The sequence below is a fragment of the Ictidomys tridecemlineatus genome, chromosome 3, assembly GCF_052094955.1.
Source record: "Ictidomys tridecemlineatus isolate mIctTri1 chromosome 3, mIctTri1.hap1, whole genome shotgun sequence".
NCBI lineage: Eukaryota > Metazoa > Chordata > Mammalia > Rodentia > Sciuridae > Ictidomys > Ictidomys tridecemlineatus.
The window spans coordinates 3,589,806-3,613,951 of NC_135479.1; the positions used below are offsets into that span (position 1 = coordinate 3,589,806).

General features: G+C 49.3%; 1 protein-coding gene and 1 long non-coding RNA gene across 6 annotated transcripts in view; one reads left to right on the forward strand and one right to left on the reverse strand.

The window, feature by feature from the left end:
• Positions 1–13,820, reverse strand: part of Pgs1 (phosphatidylglycerophosphate synthase 1) — a 38,885-nt gene extending 25,065 nt beyond the window's left edge. For 3 of the 5 annotated variants that reach the window (XR_013435852.1, XR_013435851.1, XR_013435853.1), the window contains exons 1-2: positions 13,344–13,510; positions 2,402–2,591 (exon numbers count right to left, since the gene is read on the reverse strand). Coding sequence is in view for 2 of the 5 variants with exons in the window: in XM_078041540.1 (XP_077897666.1) it covers positions 2,402–2,591; positions 13,344–13,483 (330 nt within the window). In the remaining 3 variants the exon portion in view is untranslated. Of the gene's footprint in view, positions 1–2,401; positions 2,592–12,894; positions 13,031–13,343 lie in introns of those variants that run through there. The other 2 variants (XM_078041540.1, XM_078041541.1) reach the window with 2 other exon arrangements.
• On the forward strand, positions 13,483–20,680 carry LOC120884000 (uncharacterized). The gene is made up of 2 exons (XR_013435854.1): positions 13,483–14,295; positions 15,853–20,680. It is a non-coding gene; the product is annotated as an uncharacterized LOC120884000 (long non-coding RNA).
• Positions 20,681–24,146: the final 3,466 nt, after the last annotated feature.

The following is a 24,146-nucleotide window of genomic DNA, read 5'->3' on the forward strand; positions in this document are numbered from 1 at the left end:
CCTGCAAGAACGTGGAGAATATGTGCCACAAGGAGTGGAAGGAAGAGGGATATAGGTGGAACCTATATACTTTCTACTCACCACCTGCACAGCTGAGCTGTTCCAATGAACAGGTATCACTTTCAAAATATAGACAGGTACACAGACACAAAAACAGAACAAACCCACACTCAAAGACAACATGCCACCAAGATTCCCCCAAACCAGTGCACTCTCCCTGGATTCTGCTCCAGCCCAGAAGAACAGACCCTGCCTCCAAAACTCCAGGCAACCCTGCCCCAAAGGTAGTGGCAAGGACAGAAAAAACAGCAATGCTGCCAAACATTAACCCCAGGGGAAACACTAGAGCAAGGTAAAAGGGAGGAATGCATACAGCACAGCTCATGCCCTCTCCTGTCACCCCTAGCCCGCATCACCCACACAGGAAGTTGGGTTTCTGTACTATACAGATGCATGAACGCAGCCCTAGGAAAGGCATAGGCACAATTTAAAAAAAAAAAAAAAAAAACACCCCAAGGTTGTGATTTCCTTTATTTTGCTACCTATTAATATAGATGCTTATAAGGATCATAATAAAAAGAAACAGCCAGATGTGGTGGCTGGAAGATCGCAAGTTCAAAGATGGCCTCAAAAACCTAGTGAGGCTGTTAGCAACTTAGGGAGACCATGTCTCAAAAAATTAAAAGTGCTGGGGATGTGGCTCAGTGGTTAATTGCCCCTGGGTTCAATCCCTGTTACCAAAAAAAAAGAAAAAGAAAGAAAGGGAAGCAAATAATGTCTGAGTCCATTTGGCTCAGGGAACCAAAGCATACCTTTCTGCTATACGTCACCAGGTCCCACAAGACAACCTGGATATAAGGAAGGCATGAGGACCAGGCAGAAACCACTGCTGTCCACCCTCCCTATTGTCTGCCTCAGGAAGAAACGCACGCTACTCCATGTGATGCAAGCCAGAAGAACCTGCCCACGATCCGGTCCAGAGGCCTCAGCTTCTTTTCAACCTCCTGGGCCATGCCCCTCTTCCCCTTCCTGGGCTCTGCAGCCACAGGCAGAGGCACAGCATGGCCCAGCCTCCTGGCCAGGGGAATCATTGTAAGCCATTCACTGAGAGTCTATCAGGACACCAAGAAGAACCACCATAGAAAAACCTGTTTCTTCAAGGCAAGGAGAGAACCAAGACCACACTGCACATCACTCCACACAAGCAACAGTGCACAGGATGGGGACAGGCAGTGCAGGAAAGCAGAGGGAGAACCAGAGGACCTGCTCAGGGCGTCACAAAGAAAGCTTTCTGGAATGAGCCACCTAGAAATGAAGCTTTAAGTGTGGACCAATGCAACAAGAGGGCAAAAGGAGAGGAAATGGGTAAGCCTTCAGGGAAATGAGCACCCACTGCCTCACCAAGCTGCATCTCCACCTCTGTCTCCTATGACCCTCAGCAATCTCCTGTCTGCCTGGCCCACCAGATCTGTATTCTAGCATCACTGCTGATATGAACTCACAAAGTTCATGCTGTTAAACATTCATTAGTATTGAATTACTTCATTCCAATTAGTGGTTCAACCATGAATAACTAGATGCAGCATGTAAACCTGAGTAACATGTTGAAAGTTACTCAAAAGGCAAAGATAACATCACTAACAGGAAAGGAAAACACAGACCTCAGAGTCCCAGAGAACCCTGAGGCCTATGAGACCTAAAACCAGGTGTCCAAGTTTCCCAGTGGTCTTTTTTTTTTTTTTATGTTGTAGATGGACATAATACCTTTATCTTACTTATATGTGGTGCTGAGAATTGAATCCAGTGCCTCAAACATGCTAGGCAAGTGCTCTACCACTGAGCCACAATCCCAGCCCTTCCCAGTTATCTTGAAATGCCTCTTTGCTGAATGGGCACTGGCCACCGGCCACACATCAGACCCCACTCTAGGTCTCCTTATTGTGACATCTACCAAGACAACAATACTGTGCGTGAAGACATATCCAAAGGCAGGGGTCCACTGAGCACAGGCCTCCCAGTTACCTAGCAGGGGGGTGCCGTGGGTCTGCACAGCCTCACTAAACTCCCTAGGAGTGGCCCACATCTGCACCAGAAAACCACAAGGGGATCAGTGAGGCCTCAAGAGTCAGCATGTGCCCTGTCCTCACTGCTCCCTGCTTAGAGACGCTGGCCGTGTAGGGAGACTTCTGCTTGCAGCTCCACTCAACCATCTAAGACTGAAACCCAACAGGGAGACTTTTGCTTGCAGCTCCACTCAACCACCTTAGCCTGAAACCCAACAGGCTAGGCTGAATAGCCAATAGAAGCTTCTAGAATGGAGGGTACTAAGGACTCACCCAACCTGATTCCCTGAGGGCCCCAACTCCAACTTCTGTCCCTGGGTCCTTCAGAAACGACCCACCTTCATGAGCTGGAAGAACTCTGCTGGGGAGGACAGCACCCTGACATGAGAGCTACAGACACCGAACTCTGGAACCAGGCTTCTGATCCACTGAAACCGGTGCACACCTTCTGGACACAGGCAGCAAGGTGGGGAGGTGGCCTGGGGGACAGCTGGAGATAGCAAGGGAGCCAACAGCAGCCATGGTGACCTGGTGGAAAACACACACAAATGAGTTACTCTTCTCAAAAACCCCTGGAGATTTCATCTTACTCCAATCAGAATGACAATGAGTAAGAATACAAACAATAACAAATACTGGTGAGGATGTGGGAGAAAGGTACACTTGTACCCTGAGATTGGGACAACAGATCAGTACAACCACTCTGGAAGGCATTTGGAGATTCCTCAAAACACTAAGGATGGAAACACCATATGACCAACTATCTCACTCCTTGGTATGTTCCCAAAAGATCTAAAATCAGCATACTATAGCAATACAGCCTCTTAAATGTTTACAGCAACACAACTGATAATAACTAAATTATGAAATCAACCCAGGTGCCTGTCAATAGCTGAATGAATTAAGAAATTGTGGTACATATATATAATGGAGTTCTACTCAACCATAAAAAGAATAAAATTATAGCATTTGCCATTAATTGGATGCAAATGGAAAATATGCTAAATGAAATAAACCAAACTCAGAGATTCGAAGGTCGAATGTTTTCTCTCATATGTGGAAGCTAGAGTAAAATAAAGGAAAGGGGGAGGAAAGGACAACATGAAGTTATAGGGAAGGAGATTGAGAGGCAGAGTGGAAGGATGCTAAGAGGAGACAATGCAGAATGAAAGCTTAAATAATCACACTATGAGGCGGGCACAGTGGCGCAGTGGCATAGTGGCGCAGCAGCACAGTGGTGCAGCTCAGAAAGCTGAGAAAGGAGAATAGCGAGTTCAAAGCCAGCCTCAGCAATGGCGAGGCGTAAACAATTCAGAGAGACCCTATCTCTAATAAAATACAAAATAGGGCTGAGGATGTGGCTCAGTGGTCGAGTGCCCCTGAGTTCAATCCCGGGTACCAAAAAAAAAAAAAAAGGTGAGCACAGATGAAGCTCTGCAAACTCACAAGTTCAAGGCCAGCCTGGGCAATTTAGCGAGACCCCATCTCAAAATAAAAAAGAAAAAAGACTGAGGGTATAGCTCAGTGGTACAGCACTCCTGGGTTCAATCCCCAACACCAAAAAAAGGAAAGGAAAACTTGCCTACAGATACCTAAAAGGGTTAGCCTAAGGAAAGTCTGAGGGTTACAACCACAGCCCCGCCCACGACTCAAGAGTTTCTGTTCAAGGAAGGACTCGGAAAAATATGTGTTTCTCTTTAAAACTCACATTTGGAGAGAAAGGCTGGGGCAGAAAAAGGTTAGGAAAGGGGGCCTATCTCAAGAGATGCTGGCCAAGATGACAAAGGCCACTTCACCAGCAGACACATCCTCCCTGGAGGTTATGCCCATCTTGAGCCAGCTGCCCCTCCGGCACAGACTCCACACTCCCCTTTTTGAGATGGAGGAACTGGGGTTGCTCATGGAGCTACATCTCTGCTGGCCTGAACACCCAGAGTCCTACACAAATCCCACCCTGTTTGAATCCCAGTCCTACACACAGCAGCAGGAAAACTCTCTTCAGCCTGTGACCTCCAAAGAGACTCTGGGGAAAAGACGCTCAAACACCCCAAGGCTTGAATGGCCACGAATTCCAGGAAGATGACTTCACTTGCTTGCTTCATGATAAGGCACTGAATCTTCCAGGGTTCCTAATGGCCCTGCACAGATGCCAGATGGCCCACAGCTGTGCTTCCCAGAAAGCCCACCAGTCTATCAGGGCCAACTCGCTGCTAAGAAAACTTTTGTCAATGCAGGAAGGTGCCAGCTCTCTAGATCCTGGGAAGACTGGAACAGGCCTTGGTGACCCACTGCAGAGGTGGGAAAGCACCAGTTCTCCCCCATGGTCTGGGGGAGGGCGACATTACTGTCATCAGCTCAAAAATAAGCTGCCTCAACTTCCCAAAATATGGGCCACACACCTGCCAGGCCTGAGAGCAGAAGGAAGGCTCTCATGACCCAACAGAAGACAATGAAACAATGGGAAAGCTGTGTACAACAATCTGAAGCCCCCAATGGGGCCTAAAATCTAATGAATGAAATGTGATATTTGCAGTAGCAATGCACAGTAGTATAAGATCAGCACACTCCTGCCTCACAGCTCTTCTTCCCACCTTTCAGACCACCCAGGAAAGGGCCAGGTCTCCACCTGTGCCACTCCACAAGAAGTGGTCTGGCATCACACAGCCTCCACATGGGCTGAGAGATGCACACCAACTCCTAGAGAGGAAAGAGAGGACACACTCCTTGGCCCAGGCACAGAGAAGAGGTAAGCAACAGTGCAAGCCTAATCCCAGCCCTCCAGAGAACCCCTGCCACATATTGCAGAGACATTGCAGGCGAAGAGCTCAACAGTCTCCTCCTCCACAGTCACAGTGGCCCATTAGCTTATACACCTGGAATCACCTAAGAACAACACAAGCAGAAATGTTAAAATTAGCCAGACATAGTGGCACACGCCTGTAATCCCAGCAACTCGAGAGGCTGAGGCAGAAGGATCACAAGACCAAGCTAGCTTCAGCAACTTAGCAAGGCCCTAAGCAATTTAGTGAGACCCTATCTAAAAAATAAAAAGGGCTGGGGATGTGGTTTATTAGTAATAGTTAAATCCCTGGTTACAAAAAAAAAAAAGACACCAAAATTAATTAAATGTCAAAATACATGGTGAGTAGTGCGTATGATTCAAGGGATCAAGAGGGAAGCCAGGGCTGCCAGCAGCTACTGGTAAGGCTTCCCAGTAGCCTGCCCCGACTAGGCCTTGAAAAACCAGCAGAATTCAAACAGGGACCACGAGGGAAGGAGGTTCCAAACAAGGATGTTTTCCCAGCAGAAAACCGGGAGCACCTCAACAGCCAGGCCAGAGCACATTCGCGCACACAGAGCTCAGGCAGGTGTCAGGGTCCACCACCATCTCCAACAGCCAGCAAGAGCACCGCCCCTGCAGCCACCCGGCAGCATAAGCCTCAGTGCCCAAGGGCTGGCTAGCCCAGGCAGGTCTCTTCCCTGCCAGGCAGTGCTCCCTGGGAATGTTCCACCAGGGCCTGGATCCAAGAGTTGTTGAAGGCCTTTTTGTGTTGGCTTCCTGTTTAATCTGTGTACTGACAGGTTTATTTTTGTTAGAGAGGAGAAGAAGCTGGAAGCCAATTAGGTTTCACCTATTCACTGTGGAGGAGGCTCAGCCTTCAAGCACCCATTTTATTCCCCCAAAGAGGAAGGTGCTCTGAAAGGGAGCAAGTGTCTTGTAAAGAGTCCCACACCACACACCAAGGACATCCACCTGGACAGGTGACACTCAAAATCCAAATGAAGTGCATCAGCTAGGCAGAAGACTCCTCTTGATCCTGCAGGACGAGCTTCTCCAGGGCCTGTCAGGGGCCTGTTCTTTCCTCTCACCTCAATCAGAACCCAGGAATCCCTGGCTTCCCACAGGCAACTCCCGGAAATTTTCCCAGGCTAGCAGCAGCCCCAATGCACAGTAATTCCAGTCTCAGCCGACCACCTGCACATGCATTTCCCCTCACACCAGGAGAATTACTGAGAAACCACATCCCACCAAAAACTAAGCCCTGAGAGATTTGAGGCAGAAGCTGTGGTCACCAAAATAGGCAAGCTTTGCATCTTAGTCACCATTTAGAGAACTAAACCAGTGTCACAGTCACCATTTAGAGAACTAAACCAGTGCACACACAAGACTTCCACATATAGAATTGCCCCGCCATGTCTTCTCTTTCTAGATACCATCTAGTACCCATTCTAGTTATCAGAAGGAGGAAGTGGTAGGGAGGCACCAGATAGCAAGACTAACAGTCTTGCCTCTCTGAAGGACCACTCCTTTTCTCTGGAATGATGGGGGCACGCGGAGGACAGGGCAAGAGCAGGTGGTCCTTCCAGGTGCCATGGCCAGAAGCTGCACCAGCTTCTGGTAGCTTCAACCTGTAAACCTCAACAACAACCAAAGTCAGACAACACAAAGCAATCTTTGCCTAGAATCCTAAAGGTAAAACAGCACCTGTGAATCACCCATCTCAGCCATGCCCACAGGACACCTGCCCGTGTAAAGGTTCAGTCGTATGATTCAAGGCTTCCCGTGAACAATGCAGATAAATCCCCCTATCTGGGAATCCATTTCTTCACCCAGACGGGGCCTTGGCGAGTGGGCATGAGTCTGAAGGGAGCGGTACACAAGTTCCCTCTGTCTCCAGGAAAACCCTCATCTCAGCCACCTGAAGCAAGTGCACAGCCCTTATCCCTCAGCTCCTGGATGGGGGCAGCCACCAAGCGAGGATAGTAAAGTCTGCCTGGCCCATCAGGAAGACAACACACTCCCTTAACACCCCCTAAGAGAAGCCTGGAGACAGCAGTGAGACTTGAGTTCAGGATAATCTATGCAGCTGAGAGGCTATGGAGCATACCTGTTTACAAAAGCCTCTGGGAAAATAGGAAAAAAAATGTCTGTCCCTTCTCTGAGGAAATGGGTTTCTCATCTCACCAAACATTCTAAAGCTGCATGTGTCTCATGGAAAAACACTGGCACAACTCGTCTCTCCTCTAGATGTGCAATGATGTGCCTGGAGGTTCCCTGAGCCCTAGAAGTACACCTTGGGACACACCTCTGCTTCCCATGGAACTGCAGTACCTAATGGCACCCACTACCAAAGGAACACAAGTTGTAGGCTTATTTCTCAGGGATTTTCCAAAGAGGACGTGTAGGTTTTTGAACAAAGAGTACAGTGAAGCTGGAAGACTGTCTTCAGACCCACTCACAAGCCCATGACAGTCAGGGGTCGTATTCCCTGCCCCCACATGGGGCTTTAGGTAAGCATCCCACTGAGTGAGCTCAGAGTCACCCTCTAAGGGACCACAAGCTCTGCTGAAACCATAAGATTCGTGGGACAAACTCTGTGGCTTGGATCCCATCAAAATCTGTACAAAACGACATAAAAAGAAAGAAGTCTTTGGGGCTGGGGATGTGGCTCAGGCAGTAGCGCGCTCGCCTGGCATGCGTGCAGCCTGGGTTCGATCCTCAGCACTCTCTCTCTCTCATCTCTCTCTCTTTTAAAAAAAAAAAAAAAAGAAAGAAGTCTTCAACAGAAACCGAACTCTCTGGACTGCTGTATTTTCAGAAACTACTTTTTAAGAAAACCCCACCCCCACCTTGTCCATACACGTTTAAACATAACAAGTGAAGTGATGAGAAACAAGCAACAGTCATAACACTTCCTGAGAAGGACTTGAAAAACTACACCAAGGTCCCGTACTTCCTGCAACCCTAGCATCAGGCAGCCCTTCCTGACTAACGCAAGACCTGAACCCAAGTAAGGGAAATGATGTGGATTCCCGTAGGTTACCAAAGACCGATGGCCTGCTGAACTCCCCCAGCAAGGCGGCGTGAGGCCAGGGCTGCCAGCACTGGGCTACAGGCTGACCAGATGACTCTCCTCCTGGCTCAGCCAAAGGAAGTCCATTCCACTGGGGGCCCAAAGATCTAAAATATATTTATAACTCACAATACGCCCCAGGGTAGCCAAGTGCACCAGGCACATCAAAGTGCCCAAGTAGAACCAGTCACATGTTCTGCAACTCCAAAGGGCTGCAGCCAGGCTGACTACAGGCAGTAGTGAACTGACTCGTTTACATTAATCAGATCACGCTATTTACAAGAGGATTACCTATCAGAACATTTTAATCCCCGGCTGTTTTCCATCTGCCTAGCCTATACAACTGACTGGGCCTAATTCAGTCCAGCTACAATGTTCAGGGACACTCATGTCAATAATAACTTAATGAAGCTACAGTTGAGAAAGTCAGCCAACTACTAAGCTTACTCCAATGCATAGCAAGATCAAATGTGAATTATTTGGTCAGGGTGTGGTAGCACACATCTGTAATCCCAGCCACTTAGGAGGCTGAGGCAAGAGAATCACAAGTTCCAGGTGAGCCTTAGCAATTTAGTGAGGCCCTGAGCAATTAAGACCCTGTCTCAAATTAAAAGGGGTTGGCGGTGTAGTTCAATGGTAAAGCACCCTTGGGTTGAATCCCCAGGAACAAACAAACAAACAAAAAATACTAATTTGAATTATTGAGAAAATGATGTTTTGATTCCAAATTATCCCTGTTCTATCCATTCTTCTGCTATAAGTAAACCAAGAGTGGGTTTATCTGAACTCTTTTTTTAAATACTTTCAGTTGTAGATGGACACGATATATTTATTTATTTGTTTGTTTGTTTTTATGTGGTGCTGAGGATCAGACCCAGTGCATCACCTGTGCGAGGCAAGTACTCTACCACTGAGCTACAGTCCCAGCCCTAATCCAAACTCTGAATGCGTAACAGAGGACTGCATCCTAACATCAGAAAATTCAAAAGTAATTTTGGAAAATCTGGTGATTCCTTAGAAAACAAACTATGACAAGTTAAACAACTGACTAGGACTTGCCAATTTCACAGTAATAAAACCTAATTAAAGAAGTATCCACTGGGGCTGGGGATGTGGCTCAAGCGGTAGCGCGCTCGCCTGGCATGCGTGCAGCCCGGGTTCGATCCTCAGCACCACGTACAAACAAAGATGTTGTGTCCGCCGAGAACTAAAAAAATAAATATTAAAAATTCTCTCTCTCTCTCCTCTCTCTCTCTCTCTCTTTAAAAAAAAAAAAAAGTATCCACTGGGGACTGGGGCAGCTTAGCGCGTGTGAGGTACTGGGTTCGATCCTCAACACTACATTAAAAAAAAGAACCATACACTGGTTACCTGTTTCCCATTACAACTCAGGAAAGTGAGGAAGCCCCACCAGCTCCAACATACACATACACACACACTCACTCATGCATGTAGAATAGAGAAAATGGGATTTACATTCAAGAATAAAGCCTTTATTGCAGAGATGGGGATGTAGCTCAGTTGGTAGAGTGCTTACCTCATGTGCACAAGGCCCTGGGTTCAATTCCCAACACCACAGGGAAAAAAAAAGACTTTATTGCACATGTAGTTCACACTAAAATCAGTTAAAAGGGGGAGGGGGAGAAAAAAGATCACAGAGAAAATATTTCCATATATGCCAGCAAGGTCAAGATTAGGAATTGGGACTAAGCACAGTGGCACATGCCTGTAATCCCAGTGGCTCAAGAGGCTAAGGCAGGAAGATCGCAAGTTCATAGCCAGCCTCAGCAACTTAGCAAGGCCCTAAGCAACTTAGTGAGATCCTTTCTCTAAATAAAATACAAAAGGGGCCAGGGATATGGTTCAATGGTTAAGTGCCTCTGGGTTCAATCCCTAGTACCAAAAAAAGAAAAAAATTAGAAACTAGGGCCTCCTGACCCATTTCCCAGTAGGTCTCACCTACTCCAAACAAGGAGTTCATTCAGTATAGCCAATGACTCCAACTACCTGAGGCTATCTCCCTCTCCTGAGCTCCAGTTCTCAGTTCTCCCACAGCCCACTGAACATCTCCAACTCATGCACCTGGATACTAATTAATGGGCCCCCAATGACCTTTTCACCATCCCCAAACCTAGTCCTATTTTTTTTTTTTAAATGGTACCAGGGATTGAACCCAGGGGTACTTAACTACTGAGCCACATCCCCAGGCCTTTTGTATTTTTTGTATTTTATTTAGAGACAGGGTCTCACTGAGTTGCTTATGCTGACTTTGAACTTGTGATCCTCCTGCCTCAGCCTCCCAAACTGCTGGGATTACAGGCATGTGCAACCTCACCCGGCCTGGTCCTCTTTCTTACTCCCTGTTTCAATGAAGTGCCACCATCCACAGTCACTAAAGCATCCCCTACACCCCTAAGCAGTGCTAACTAAATCCAATCCTCTTTTACTCCCACTGCTCCTGACTTCATGAACCCTGACCACTCAGGTCTGGACCATAAGCAAAAGAAATCATACTTGAGAGATAGAACTTGCCTCCTGGGTCTTTTGGCCCAGAGGGCTAGCTGGCTTCTAATCCTCTCCTCTTGCCTACAGAGTACTCACATCAGCTCCTAGAAATGACACTGAGGGGCTGGGGATGTGGCTCAAGTGGTAGCGCGCTCGCCTTGTGTGCGTGTGGCCCGGGTTCGATACTCAGCACCACATACAAACAAAGATGTTGTGTCCACCGAGAACTAAAAAATAAATGTTAAAAAAAATTCTCTCTCTCACTGTCTGTCTCTCTCTTAAAAAAAAAAAAAAAAATCTAAAAAAAAAAAAAAGAAATGACACTGAGTATGGAATCTGGGAACTGCCTGCCACTGCACTCCTTCCTTGAACACTCACTCCCCTTCTTCTTCACCTTGCCTACTCCTGCTCCTCCTTCAAAACAGCTCAATTACAGCACCAGAAAGCTTTCCGTGGCCTCCAGGAGCCTCTACATACCACCATGCCCTTCTATCTTACTTTCCTGTCACTGTTCATGGGTTTGGCCATCTTGAAGGCAGGGCTATATCTTTACCATTGCTTCCCCTGGTACCTAGCACAGCAGTGCTCTGTACACATGACAAATAAATGAATTATCCAGAGTTCCCTAATGGTAATGAGTCAGATGCTTGCTTAAGAGGAAATAACAGTATTTCGAGATCACTAATTAGAAATGACCTTAAGAAGAGTTCTCGGTCTCTACAGCCATTTCTAAGCCTGAAAGGAAACCACGGCAGTAAAAGCAACGAGCACTGTTCCTCTTGCTAGCCACAAGGATGCACCAGCACCCCCACCCCCAATGTTGAGTCAGACTGGCAAGCTGAAATCTAAAATAACTTGAGCTCATGACTACACAGAACTATTATCAATGAATCAATGATCAGAGAGTTACAAGAAACCACATCATTTGGGGAATGAGGAATTGGGAGGTGCAGCAGAACAATGGAGAAGAAATGAAATTCAGCAACCAACAGTGGGTGAGTGGCCATGACAGACATGAATAACTCCAAACACCTAGGCCACAAAGAGCCAGAAAAAAAACTCTGCAAGCCCTAGCACGGTGGCACACACCAGTAATCCCAGCCAACCAGAGAGGCTAGGCAGGAAGACCACAAGTTCAATGTCAGCCTTGGCAACTTAGTGAGACCCTGTCTCAACATAAAAAAGTTTTAAGGGGGGTTGGGGGAAAAAAAAGTTTAAAAAGGGGTGGGGATACGGCTCAGTTAAGTAACCCTGAGTCTTATCCTCAGTACCAAAAGAAAAAAGAAAAAGAAAAGAAATCTGCAAACCATACAAGGCAAAGGACAGGTCAAAAACCTACAGTATCACTCAACACTGGTCAAAGTATTTATCCTCAATTCTACCATAGGTATTATTCCAAGGAGTATAAAACAAGAACTTCTGTCTTAATGCCCAAGAAACTGAGCTTTTGATTAAACTGTTGACTCAGAGAAACAACTGGCTCCCTCCCAACTTAATCATGAAGAAATGTGGAGCCACACAAACTACATCCCATTGACACTAGTTACAAAAAACTTTGGGAAGTCAACTAATTTAGACTCTACCTTTACCTGCACTGCCTCGCAAAACACACACACACACACACACACACACACACACGTGCTCGCTTGCTCTCTCTCTCTCTCTCGCTCTCGCTCTCAAGAGAAATGCCTTTTTAAAAACAACTTGTAGGGGCTGTAGAGTACTCGCCTTGCATGTGGAAGGCACTGGCTTCAATCCTCAGCACCACATAAAAATAAAAGGCATTGTATCCATCTACAACTATATATATTTTTTAAAACAATTTGTAGAAACTGCCCCAAGTAATAATCAATTCCAAAGACAACATAGATTAATAACATGGTTTTCAGTTTGGACATATGAAAGGGTATAACAAAGGGGCCTACCTAAACAGCCTGTCTTTGATGGTAGAACATGTTTTGAAACTTTAAACTAAACTTCTCAGTAATTTGATGCCAGGGGCTAGACAAATCATCTGAGTTCACGACCCAATGGAATGACAGGTCTCTGGCTAAGCATCAATTACGGAAAATACAGAGGCTACTACCTCTTCTACACTCCAGCTCCCCCTGGAGTGTGGGGAGGTAGGGGGTGTCTTATTGTGAAACCTGGGCCCTTCTGATCAGTAGGCTTCCAAGAGTTCCTTCCTGCCTTGATTCTATCACCTAAAAGTTCCCCTAAATCAAACTTCAGTTTTTGCTGAAAATCTTGCTGTTACTCAATAAGAACAAGCTCCCCTCCATACCCAGAATCAGAACAGAACTGAAACCCGGGTCTCTGTCCCACAAGCAAAAAGGCCCCATCTCAGCCTAGGGACGCCTAAGACAATGCAACCTCAACTACAGGATGCAGCTGGAAGACCTTTTCTTGGGGATCGAGCATACGGGCCAAATGTCCCTAATAAGAAATCCATTTGCACACAAGAGAATCACCTTTCCCTTCCTTCAACAGCAGCGACAGCAGCAGGCCTCTCAGGCCGGCGCCTTCTTGGCCAGTGTCTGCTCTCCAAGACCACGAGCCTCTTTCACCATTGACACAACTCACTCCAGTACTTTTCCAGAGCGCAGGCCCTTGAGCAGCGTGACAGGGCTCTCGGCGGTTCCTCTTCCCTCGCCCGAGCGCCACTGACTCAGGATTGCCCAACAGCTCTCGAGCCGGGCTGCGAGGGCCGCGCGCCCGGCTGATTCACTCCCGCCACGCCGGCCCTCGGCGGCGTCAGGCACACACGTCTCGGGCCCGGAGGGCACCCGGACCGGGCCTCCACGCGCTCCCCGGCCCCCGCCAGGCTCTGCCCGCGGCCGGCGGCCCGCAGCTCGCCGGCGCCCGAAGCGCACCCAGCGCCGCCTCCAGGGCTCGCGGCCGCGGCGGGGGCCGCCCTCACCTGCGCCGGCGGTCCCGGCTCCTGCCCAGGCGGTCGGACAGGCGCCCCAGGAGCGCGGCCAGCCCGGGCCGGCCCGGCAGCAGACCCAGCAGCCGCCTCCAGAACACCGGCCCCGCCGCCGCCGCCGCCGCCGCCGCCATGGAGACTCGCCGCTTCCGCTTCCGGCGCGCGCGAACTTTATTGGAACCCCGAGCGCGGACACGGCGGCAGCGCGCAGGCGCTCGAGTCCCCGGGAGCCCGCGAGAAGGGCGCAGGCGTGGGGCGGCCGGCGCTCGGTGGGCCCGGCCGGCTGTCCGCGGAGCCGCGGGGTCCTGTCGGGCTGCACTTGAGCGGGCGGGCGGGCTCGTCTTGCTCGACGCTGACCCTCCAAGCCGCCCACCGGGGACCGGGGCCGACTCCCCGCGGACGGTCGTGGTCAGCGTCAGGCTGCCCCTGAGCGGACGGAACAAAACCTCTATGAGATAAATAGGGTGCCCTCCGCCCTCCTAATGTGACCAGTCCCCTGGTCAGCCCTGGCGCCTGGACGTGCACAGGTTTGCACCTCAGTAAACGGAAACAACACGAGCCTATGAGCCACCAACACTTTTCTTTTTTTTTTTTTCTTTTTCTTTCTTTCTTTTTTTTTTTTTTTTTGGTACAGGGTACAAAGTCCCCGGCACTTTTTAATATTTTGTGACAGGGATCTCACTAAGTTGCTAAGGCTGGCTTTTTTCTTTTTCTTTTATTTTTATTTATTTTTGGTACTGGGGATTGAATCGTGCGCTGGACCACTGAGCCACATCCCTCAGCCCTGTTTTGTATTTTATTTGCAGACAGGGCCTCACCGAGTTTGCTTAGAGCCTCATTTTTGCCGAAGACGGCTTTGAATTCGCGATCCTCCTTCCTCAGCCTCCCAGGTGGCTGGGATCATGCCTCCTCACCATGCCTCGCAAGCCATGAATACTTTCTACAGGTAATTTTAGGTAGGAGGAGGCTCAGGGGTATAGGTCAGTGGTAAAGAATTTACCTAGTCCTCAATTCAGTCCCCAGCACTGCCAAAGAAAAGGGAAAGCTTGCAGATCTCTGAAAGGCAGGAGAGGGGAGCTCTGCTCTTTAATCCTGGCTAGCATCCACGAAGGCTGGACTTGGAAACTGGAAAAGCTGTAAAATGTAATCATATCCTACTTATCCCAAGGGTGCTGTGAGAATTAAATGATATGGTCACACTGAAAACAACATTCAGATCATCCCAAGGAAGTTAATTGCACATTCCCACAAGAATGTTCACCTCAGTGTTTTTTATGATATGGAACTCATGGAAGGCGTCTGTAGTGGGGGGGGGGGAGGTTTAAATTCACAGAGGCACGTTGGTGCCTTGGAAGGCCATACCTCCATGAAAAGTGATGTTCCAGAGGAATATCTGGTGACACGATGTGTAAAAACCAGTTACCCATGAGTAGCATAGAAACTATCTAATTTCATTAAAAGTTGAGAGAGATTGGGCTGGGATCGTGACTCAGTGGTAGAGTGCTCGCCTAGCATGCATGGGGCACTGGGTTCGATCCTCAGCACCCATAAATGTAAAATAAGGATATTGTGTCCATCTAAAACTAAAAAAAATAATAATAATAAGTATTTTTTTAAAAATTGAGAGAGACAAAGATACTACAATATGAAATACACCAAAATATTAATGTCAACTATTTGATGCTGTTTAGGACTTCCTAAGTTTTTTTGCAATCAAATGAGTATCTCAGATTGATTTTCATTTTCTTTCCAGTTTATATAGTTTTACAAACACTAGGTGGAATTTGATTCAACTTTTCCAAGTTAGAAATGGTGGAATTAGGGGCTGGGGACATAGCTCAGTTGGTAGAGTGCTTGCTTCATATGCACAAGGCCCTGGGTCCAATCCCTGGCACCACAAAAAAGAAAGAAAGAAAAAAAGAAATGGAAAATTATTAAGGAATTATTAAGTAGGGCACAGTGGCACATGTTTGTAATCCGAGCAACTCTAGAGGCTAAGGCAGGAGGATTGCAAATTCCAGGCCAGCCTCAGCTATTTAGCAAAGCCCTAAGCAAATTAGTGAGACCCTGTCTCAAAATTAAAAAAGGGCTGGGGATGTAGTTCAGTGGTGAAGTGCCCCTGGGTTCCATTCCCAGTACCCCCCAAAATATATAAAAATAATGAGGGGCTGGGTTATGGCTCAGCAGTGGAGTGCTTGCCTCGCACATGCGGGGCCCTGGGTTCCATCCTCAGCACCACATAAAAATAAATAAAGGTAGAGTGTCCAACTACAACTAAAAAATAAATTTTAAAAAATAATGAAAATTGGTTGATTTTAAAAATAATAAAAGAAAAAATTTAAAGGGCCAGGAATATAGTGCTTGCCTAGCATGCATGAAGCCCTGGATTCCATCCAAAGTATCACCAAAGAAAAGAAAATAGAAAGAAATGGTGAATCATGAAATTTCCTAACTTCCAGTAACTAGGATGAGACCATCCACTGCATGTTTCCTCTTTGCACAGTGCCCGGCACGCACTCCTAAGCATCTTCCGCTTGGCCGCACCATCCCACTCAGGAGAGAGCACCATGTGGACCTCAGGAGCACCCTAACCACCTATCCATCCAGAAAAGAGCTCATAGCTGCCTCTTGTGTGTGGTTCTTTGCTGTGTGAGGTATTGAAAGCAGAGCACCATCTCTCTGGGAATTTCCAGTCTAAAATAAGTTGCAGAAACAGACAGTGAGATTGGCGGCATGGCAAATTGTACTCATCCGTGTTTACATGAAGGATAAACAAGGGGGGGGGAGGGGGGAGGGGCACAGTCCCTCCTGAAGCCACATGTCGAGAGCCCCTGGCCTTCAAGGCTGAGCCACAACCAGAGGGAAGCCACCCTGACTTAGTCCAGGAACTTGCAAAAATCTTAAACAATGGCTTCTGGAGATTAAGCAATCTTTAAATGCTTCCATTTACAGGGTGACAGCACAGGGAGGTTGTCACCTGGGCTAATCAACTTGTGAGTTGAGGAGATAAGACTCTCCCAGATAACAAGGGGCCAGAGAGTCTGCCCCCGGAGCATTCTTGTGTCCCAAAGCTACTTGGAGGGCTCACCATCTGGGGCAGATACTACTACCACTGACGAGGGCTCTGAATGCACACCTTGAGGACCCCGATGGATGAGGAGACATCTTCTTCTGACACCACCCCCCACCCCACCTCCAGCAACCAGGGGGCCCATCCACAGAGTCCTGCCCATTCTCCTGCCCCCACCCACCACCTTCTCGTTATTCCAGCTACGCCTTCCCAAACAGGAGGTACCCGGGTGAGAAGGAGAGGTTGATGGGACGGATGACAGATACTTTGAGTTCCCAAACGGAAAAGGAAACCCATTCATTGAAGCAGATTTGACGTCAGGAGTGATAGGCTACTGCCCCAAGAGCAGGCTGCTCTCCCAGGCAGGAGGCTCAGGAGGTCCTGAACCCAGGGACCCTGCCTCGCTGTCTGTGATTCACTCCCTGGACAGAAAGTCATGTCAAGACCAGAGGAAGGCACCCCCGAACACTTGTTGTGAGCAGGGTATCTCCCCAACACAGGGCTGCTAGCAATTCCAGAGGAAGGAAGATCAAGTGCCAGGGAACTCACCAGTGGGGGCAGCATGCCACAGGAGGGGTAAGTTTTCGCTAACACCCATCTGAGTGAGTTTGATAGTAACTCTTCCCGCCAGGATCAAGTTGTGGCACAACAGCTCTGATGCGCCATGAAAATGTAGAAAATGGCCTGTGTTTTCTCTTTCTCTTTATTTCTTGTTCTACTGAGACCTCTCTAGCATTGCTTGACCTTTCTGTGTTATTAGACCAACTTGATGAATCCTTCTCTAAGCTTCTTTTTCAGCTGGGCACAAATGCCCTCTTCTGTAATCCCAGCAACTCTCAGGAGGCTGAGGCAGGAGGATCACAGGTTCAAGGCCAGCATCAGCAAATTAACAAGGCCCTGAGTAATTTAGCAAGACCCTATCGCAAAATACAACATAAAAGGCTGGGGCTGCTGGGCACAGAAGTGCACGTTTATAGTCCCAGCAGCTCAGGAGGCCGAGGCTAGGGAGGCACTTAGCAATTCAGCGAGACTCTATCCCTAAATAATATATATATATATATATAAAGGGTAGGGATGTGGCTCAGTGCCCCTGGGTTCAATCTCCAGTACCAAAAAAAAAAAAAAATGCCCACTATTCCAATGTGTAATCAAGTGTAGGAATCCCTGATTTATAGAACAATGTTGCTTGTTATTAGCACTTTTAAACTAAGAGACATGTCTATATATTTTTGTAGTACCAAGATGATGAGGGGGCAGGTGAGGTGAACAGGAGGGGCTTGGTATTGGAGGTTGACCAGGTGTCTTTCTCTCCCCGCCCCCCAGTATTGAGACTGAGCCCAAGACATTGTGTCTGTGAGGCAAACACTCCACCACTGAGCTATACCTCCAGCCCTTTTTTATTCTGATACAGGGTCTCACTAAGTTGCCTAGGCTGGCCTTGATAGGTGCCTCTTTTTAATAACCTAGTGTGCGAGTGCGTGTGCGTACAAACACGCACATGCACGCGCACACACACAGAGGGGCTGTAGCTCTGTGGTGAGCACGCGGCGCCTAGTACATATAAGGCACTGTCCCATCTCCAGCACTGCCAAAATAATAAGGGGGAAGAAGAAGCAGAGCAGCCCCCATCCCGCCCGCCTGCCTCCAGGAACAGAGCCCTCGAGGTCAATGCAACCCAGGGCTCACCTGCTGTTGGGCACCACACATGGGCTGAAGCCTGCCTGGGGCCACTGCCGCCTCTCCTCCATCCCTCCCTTGGTCAGTGCTGGCCTGGCCTTCTTTCTTTATTTATTTATTTATATTTTTGGTATCGGGGATTGAACTCAGGGGCACTCGACCACTGAACCACATCCCCAGCCCTGTTTTGTATTCGATTTAAAGACAGTTGCTTAGTGCCTCGCTCTTGCTGAGGCTGGCTTTGAACTCATAACTCACCTGTCTTAGCCTCCCAGGCAGCTGGGGTTGCAGATGTGCGCACTGCGCCGGGCCCTCCTGGCCTTCTCTTGCTACCTCAAACTCCACAGGATCTTTATTTACGTCTGTCCTTCCCCTTTGCTCAGGAGTACCCTTCCCCAGCTCTTCTCATTCTTCTGAGTTCTAGAACAATGCCACCTGCCCCTACAAAGGTCTTCCATTTCTCTCCCTCCCTCTCTCAGCCACATCCCCAGTTCTTTGGGTTTTATTTTGAGACAGTATCTCACTAAGATGCTTAGGCCCTCCCTAAGTTCCTGAGGCTGGCCTTGAACTTGCGATCCTCCTGTCTCAGCCTCCCCAGCCACTGGGACCAGTCACCATGCATTTCTTTCTTTCTTTCTTTCTTTCTTTCTTTTTTCTTAGTACATTTCTTTTCTTTTCTTTTTTTTTTTTTTTGAGAATTTTAATATTTATTTTTTCGTTTTCGGCGGACACAACATTTGTTGGTATGTGGTGCTGAGGATGGAACCCAGGCCGCACGCATGCCAGGCGAGCGCGCTACTGCTTGAGCCACATCCCCAGCCCCACCATGCATTTCTTAAAGGGCCCAGTAGAAAATATTTTACACTCTTTAGGCCAGAAGGACTACCAACTCTGTAAAAGCAGCCACGAACCTGGCTGCATTCATTATAACACTGGATTCACAAAAGCAGTCTGCTCACCTTGCAGCTGTTACCGCATACCTGACATGGGCCCTGCCAGGTCCGTAAGGCCCTAAAACTACAAGAGATTGGGTCTTTTGGCACCAGAAACCTGAGTCTTTGGAGCTAGACAGAGGTCCAGAGGAGCCAGAGGTTCCGAAGAAGAAATGTGCCCAGCACGGAAGCCCAGATCAGCAGCCTCCCTGGGTAGGGGTGGGGAGCCAGGCTAGGTTCTCCCACTTAGCATTTTAACTTCTCAATGTCAAAATCTTGTCATCAGCAAAACAAAACACCTATTGCTCAATGGCTCCCTCACCACAAAGAAGCCCAGGACTTTCTGGCATTTGATCAACAAGAAGCCAGAGCCCAAATTTCTGGAAATGCCTCCGGGGCAGAGCATCCTGGTTTGTTTTCTCTGTCAACGTCAGGATAAATGCAGCTCTTGGTTTCAGGGGAATCTCAGCCTCTTGTGGCGTGGCAAGCAGCCAGCGCCACCCCAGCTAGGAGCTGCAGCCCTCGTGATCCAGTAGCCCAGAGCGTGGGGAAACAGCCAGTTATGTCCCAGGGAATCCCAGGCTCCCCAGGCCCAGCTCGGGGAGCTAGGGCAGGTGACTGGGGGGCTCCCCTGCCAAAGCCCATTTGGCCACCATCTTTCCTGGCTTCTCACTGCCCAGCCCCCGCAGTGAAGCTGAAGCAAGGGTGTCCCCCTCCCAGGACAATCTGGCTTGAGACCAGGCCAAATCCAACCAGGCTTGAGCAGGTGGAATAAGATCTGATCTCTTGCTTGGGCCCAAGCCTGACTGATTTGCAGAATTTAGGATAGTGACTGGGAATTTAGGAGAGTGACTCCAAAGAAACCCCCAAAGTCGTGTCCTTTCACCTAGGGAAGGCTGAGGCCAGGCTGAGCCCCAATTTCTGCAGCTCCTTGGCAGGTGAGGAAGGGAAGAGCAGGCTGGGGGGGGCTTGCTGAGCTTGAGAGCCCAGGCCCCACCTAAAGGGCCAACAGGAAGAAGCAGAAGGCAGGCCCACTGCCGAGACAGCGTCCAGTGTTTCCAAAGGAAACCCAGTTTCAGGTGTGGTGTAACATTCCCAGATCTTAAATGTTGTTTCAAAAATTATTTTAAATTCTGTTGTTTTTCAGCCCTGGAGATGGAACTGGGGGCCTTCTGCATGCCAGGCAAATGCTCTTCCTCTGAGCCCTTTTAAAACTTTGCATGGGTCAGGTGCAGAGGCAGGCACCCGTAATCCCATCAACCCAGGAGCCTGAGGCAGGAGGATCACAAGTTCAAGGCCAGCCTGGGAAATTTAGTGAGACCCTGCCTTGTTGAGGGCCACAGCCCAGTGGGGATGACGGGATGATGCAAGGCATTTTGCCAGAAGGGAGTGGTTGAGAGGTGATGCCAGGGAGCCATTGAGATGATGATGGTTATGTTAAGCTGTGTATTCAATTGTATATAGACCTTTACTGTCCCGCAATAGGGCGGCTCTTGCTGTCTTGGGTGCCCGCTACTTTGGAGTTCTCATTGAGTTCTGGCAGGGTCCGAGAGAGTGCGCACAGAGCCCGCTGGAGGAGAGAGAGTTCCCAGGGAGTGTGTGTGGAGTGCTGGTGGAGTTCGGGCAATAAAGTTTCCTGTTTGAACATACAAGTGCTTTGTGGCGGCTCGGTTACTTGTGCCCAGCCAGACTGCGGCACTGCCTCAAAACTAAAACATAAAAAGAGCCAGGCACAGTGGCACATACCTGTAATCCCACGGGCTCAGAAGGCTGAAAACAGGAGGACTGCAAGTTTAAAGCCAGCCTCAGCAAAAAGTGAGATGCTGAACAATTCAGTGAGACCCTGTCTCTAAATAAAATGCAAAAAAAAAAAAAAAAATAGAGCTGAGGATGTGGCTCAGTGGTCAAGTGTCCCTGAATTCAATCTTGGTACCAAATAAATAAGTAAATGAATAAAAAAATAATAATTCTGTATGGGCCTTCCAGCCAATACATTTATGGGCTGGATTCAGCCTGTGGTTCACTACTTTATTGGCATCTTCTGCTTTTATTTAAAAAAAAAAAAAAAGGGTCCCAGGTGCCTGAGGTAGGAAGACAGGGAACAGGAGAGGAAGCTCTTGGCCACTGGGATGTGCCTTTTGAACGTGGACAAATGAGGTTGTTTTGCCAATTCATAAACCGCATTTTCAGTAGACAAAGCTCCAGAAGTGCTTGACGCACCTCCCACAGGTAGAATGAAGAAGGAACTTCTCATCTCGGGTCTAGGCTGCCTCAGCCTGAGCTCGGAAGCAGGAAGTCAAGGCCCTCGTTGGGTGGGAGGGAGACAAGAAGCAGAGTGCTGGGTTTCTATTCTCGCCACTGAAAGGCTCAGGGGTCACTCCAGTTAAACTGGGCTAACTGGGCTGCACGAAATAACCCGACAAGAGACACAAATACCTTTTTCTTTGGGGTCGCTATGACAGCTCCTCTGACCTTAAGGGTCTGCAGAGAGAGAGAGAGAGAGAGAGAGGCGCGCGCGCACACACACACACACACACACACACACACACACACACACACACGTGCTGACCCCTTTTATTGAGAAGCTATTCAAATGAGGCAAGGGGTCAGGTTTCAGGGGGCTGAGTCTGTCTTCATGATGTCCACTGTCAGCAGGTTGACTGACACCTGGGTAGGCCACACCCAAGGGCACAGTAAGAGAAGGGGACACACACAAGGCACTTCCATGGAACATTCTATCCTAAACAGGGCAAGGGGTTATATTACAAAGGAACAGGTGAGCATAGCTCCACCCATGGGGCTGTAGCAAGACACACCCATTTCTGTGACTGAGCGCCTGTAAGGTTGGCCTCCCATAGCGGAGTGTTTGGAACACACTGGGCAGCAGAGCCCTGGGCACCCTGTGGCTGGTACATGCCTGTCCCCAGCAGGCTTTCCCTGGTTCTACCAGCTCTGAGTTCTCCTCTTAGTGTGCATTCAAGTAACCAGGAGAGAGGACAGAGGAGCCAGTGTCCTGGGGAAGCCCAAGAGCCAGGTAAGCAGACTTGGGCAGCCGCCCAAGTGCCAGGCACATCTGGGAGACCTGGCCCAGGCCAGGGTCTCTCTGAGCCTCAGCTTCCCATCAGTCCACCTCTGTCATTTCCTCAGGGAATCCCCCCAGACGCCCTCCCAGCAGATGAGGTAATCCACAACAGGCTCCCACAGCTCTGGCATGTCTTATTTTTTGTGTGTGGTGCTGGGGTTGAACCCAGGGCCTTGTGCACCTGAGGCAAGCACTCTAACAACTGACCTGTATCCCCAGCCCTCTGGCTCTTCTTCATTATACTTAATGTGGCCAAAATGAATGACTCCAGTCATCAATTGTGAAAGAATCTGGTTCTTCCAGAAAGAATTGAAGCTTCATGAGGAACCAGACTGGTCGATTTCTGGCACCTAGTAGGTGCTCAATAAACATCATGCAAGGAATGAATGAATGAGTGATTGTAAAGTAAGTGCTGCAGAGGCAAGAAATGACTCCAGCCTCCTCCGGATCTTTGTGATTACTGCAGGGGAGTTGGGGGCTTATGAAAACCCTGGGCTGCACCTTAGATTAAGGCACTGAACAACACCCAGGGAGGCCCTGTTTGTGCAGCATGGAAGAGGGGAAGAAAGGCATGAAAAGAGGTACACCAAGGTCAAGGTCAACCCCTAAATTCTCTCCTCCCTGTCCTTGACGGAGACCCTAGCCCCCACTCCTGTGACTCACTTTTCCACCACAGAGGCTGGTTTGGGACCTTTGAACTTGTTTAAGAATCAGTGGGAGAGCTGGGGTTATGGCTCAGAGGTAGAGCGCTCCCCTCTCATGTGTGAGGCCCTGGGTTCGATCCTCAGCGCCACATAAAAATAAATAAATTTTTTAAATTTAAGTTTTTTTTTTTTTAAAGAATCAGTGGGCAGCGATGCGCATACCAATGAGTGCTTCAAAATGCAGATGGTGGGGGCTGGGGATATGGCTCACGCAGTAGTGGTAGAGTGCTTGCCTCTTGTGCACCAGGCCCTGGGTTCAATCCCCAGCACCACCAACAAACAATCAAAATGCAGATCACCTTCTCCTGGCCCAGCAGCCAGCACCGACATTTCAAGGTAGAACAGGCCAGAGAGCTGTGTCCACCTGGTCCCTGCCATCCCTGGCACCTCCCAAGCCACCTGGGGCCCAGAGCATCCCGAGGTGTGACCCAGGGTAGGCCTCACCTTCTCAACCCCTCCTGGGTGGGGCTTTCCTTCCTGGGCACCGCCACTTCAACTCTGGCCCCAAGCCAGACTCATTTGCATTGCCACCCAGATAGCGCACCACTGGTTTCCCAGAACCACGCCACTGCTGTGTCTGTCTCAAGAGCAGGCGCAGGCGCAGGCTTGGACCCCACTTCTGGACAAATAGAAAGTCTTCCCACCCCAGCCCCAGACAGAGCAGGGTTTGTTGGTCTGGGGTCAGGGGAGAGAACTGACTGGAAGCAAACTCCCCGCACCCCTGCCCCCAGCTCAGAGCTGGGACCAGATGTGGATTCCTCTGCCGCAGGCGGAAGACATCCCTCCCTCCCTGCCCACTCCATCTCTGCAGCTCCTCAGGTCACCCCCACTCACTCACCCAGCACTCCCCTCTGTCCCCTCTGTCAGCAGGGCAAGGGCACCGACCGGAGCAGGGTCCTGGCCCTCAGGCCAGCCCCATCCCCACGTGGGCCGGTGGGGGGTGGCCTGGTGTTTTCTTTCCTGTCCTCAGCAGTTTTCTGGGAAATGCCGGAGGCCGCCGGGCCTGGAATGTCAGGCTGGAAAGGGCTCCTCCGCTGCGCTGGGAGGCTCCGAGCCGCAAACCTTTTCATTACTCCAGGCCCCTCCCGGCGGGAACAAAAGCTTGCGAACTGGAAGACCGTTTCCCGGCGGCGGGCCATTGTCCCAGCCTCCCACAGCCCGCCCCTGGGGATTGTTTGAAGCAGGAAAGGGAGAGATCAGGGTCAACCTGGTCTGTGACCCACGATCCTCTCGGCCTGCGAGGGAAAGGTCATCTTGGCCACCACAGTCATCCTGGCCATAGCCCTGCGGCAGGTGAGGAGAGGGCCAGGTGAAAGCCTGAGCCGGGGAGCC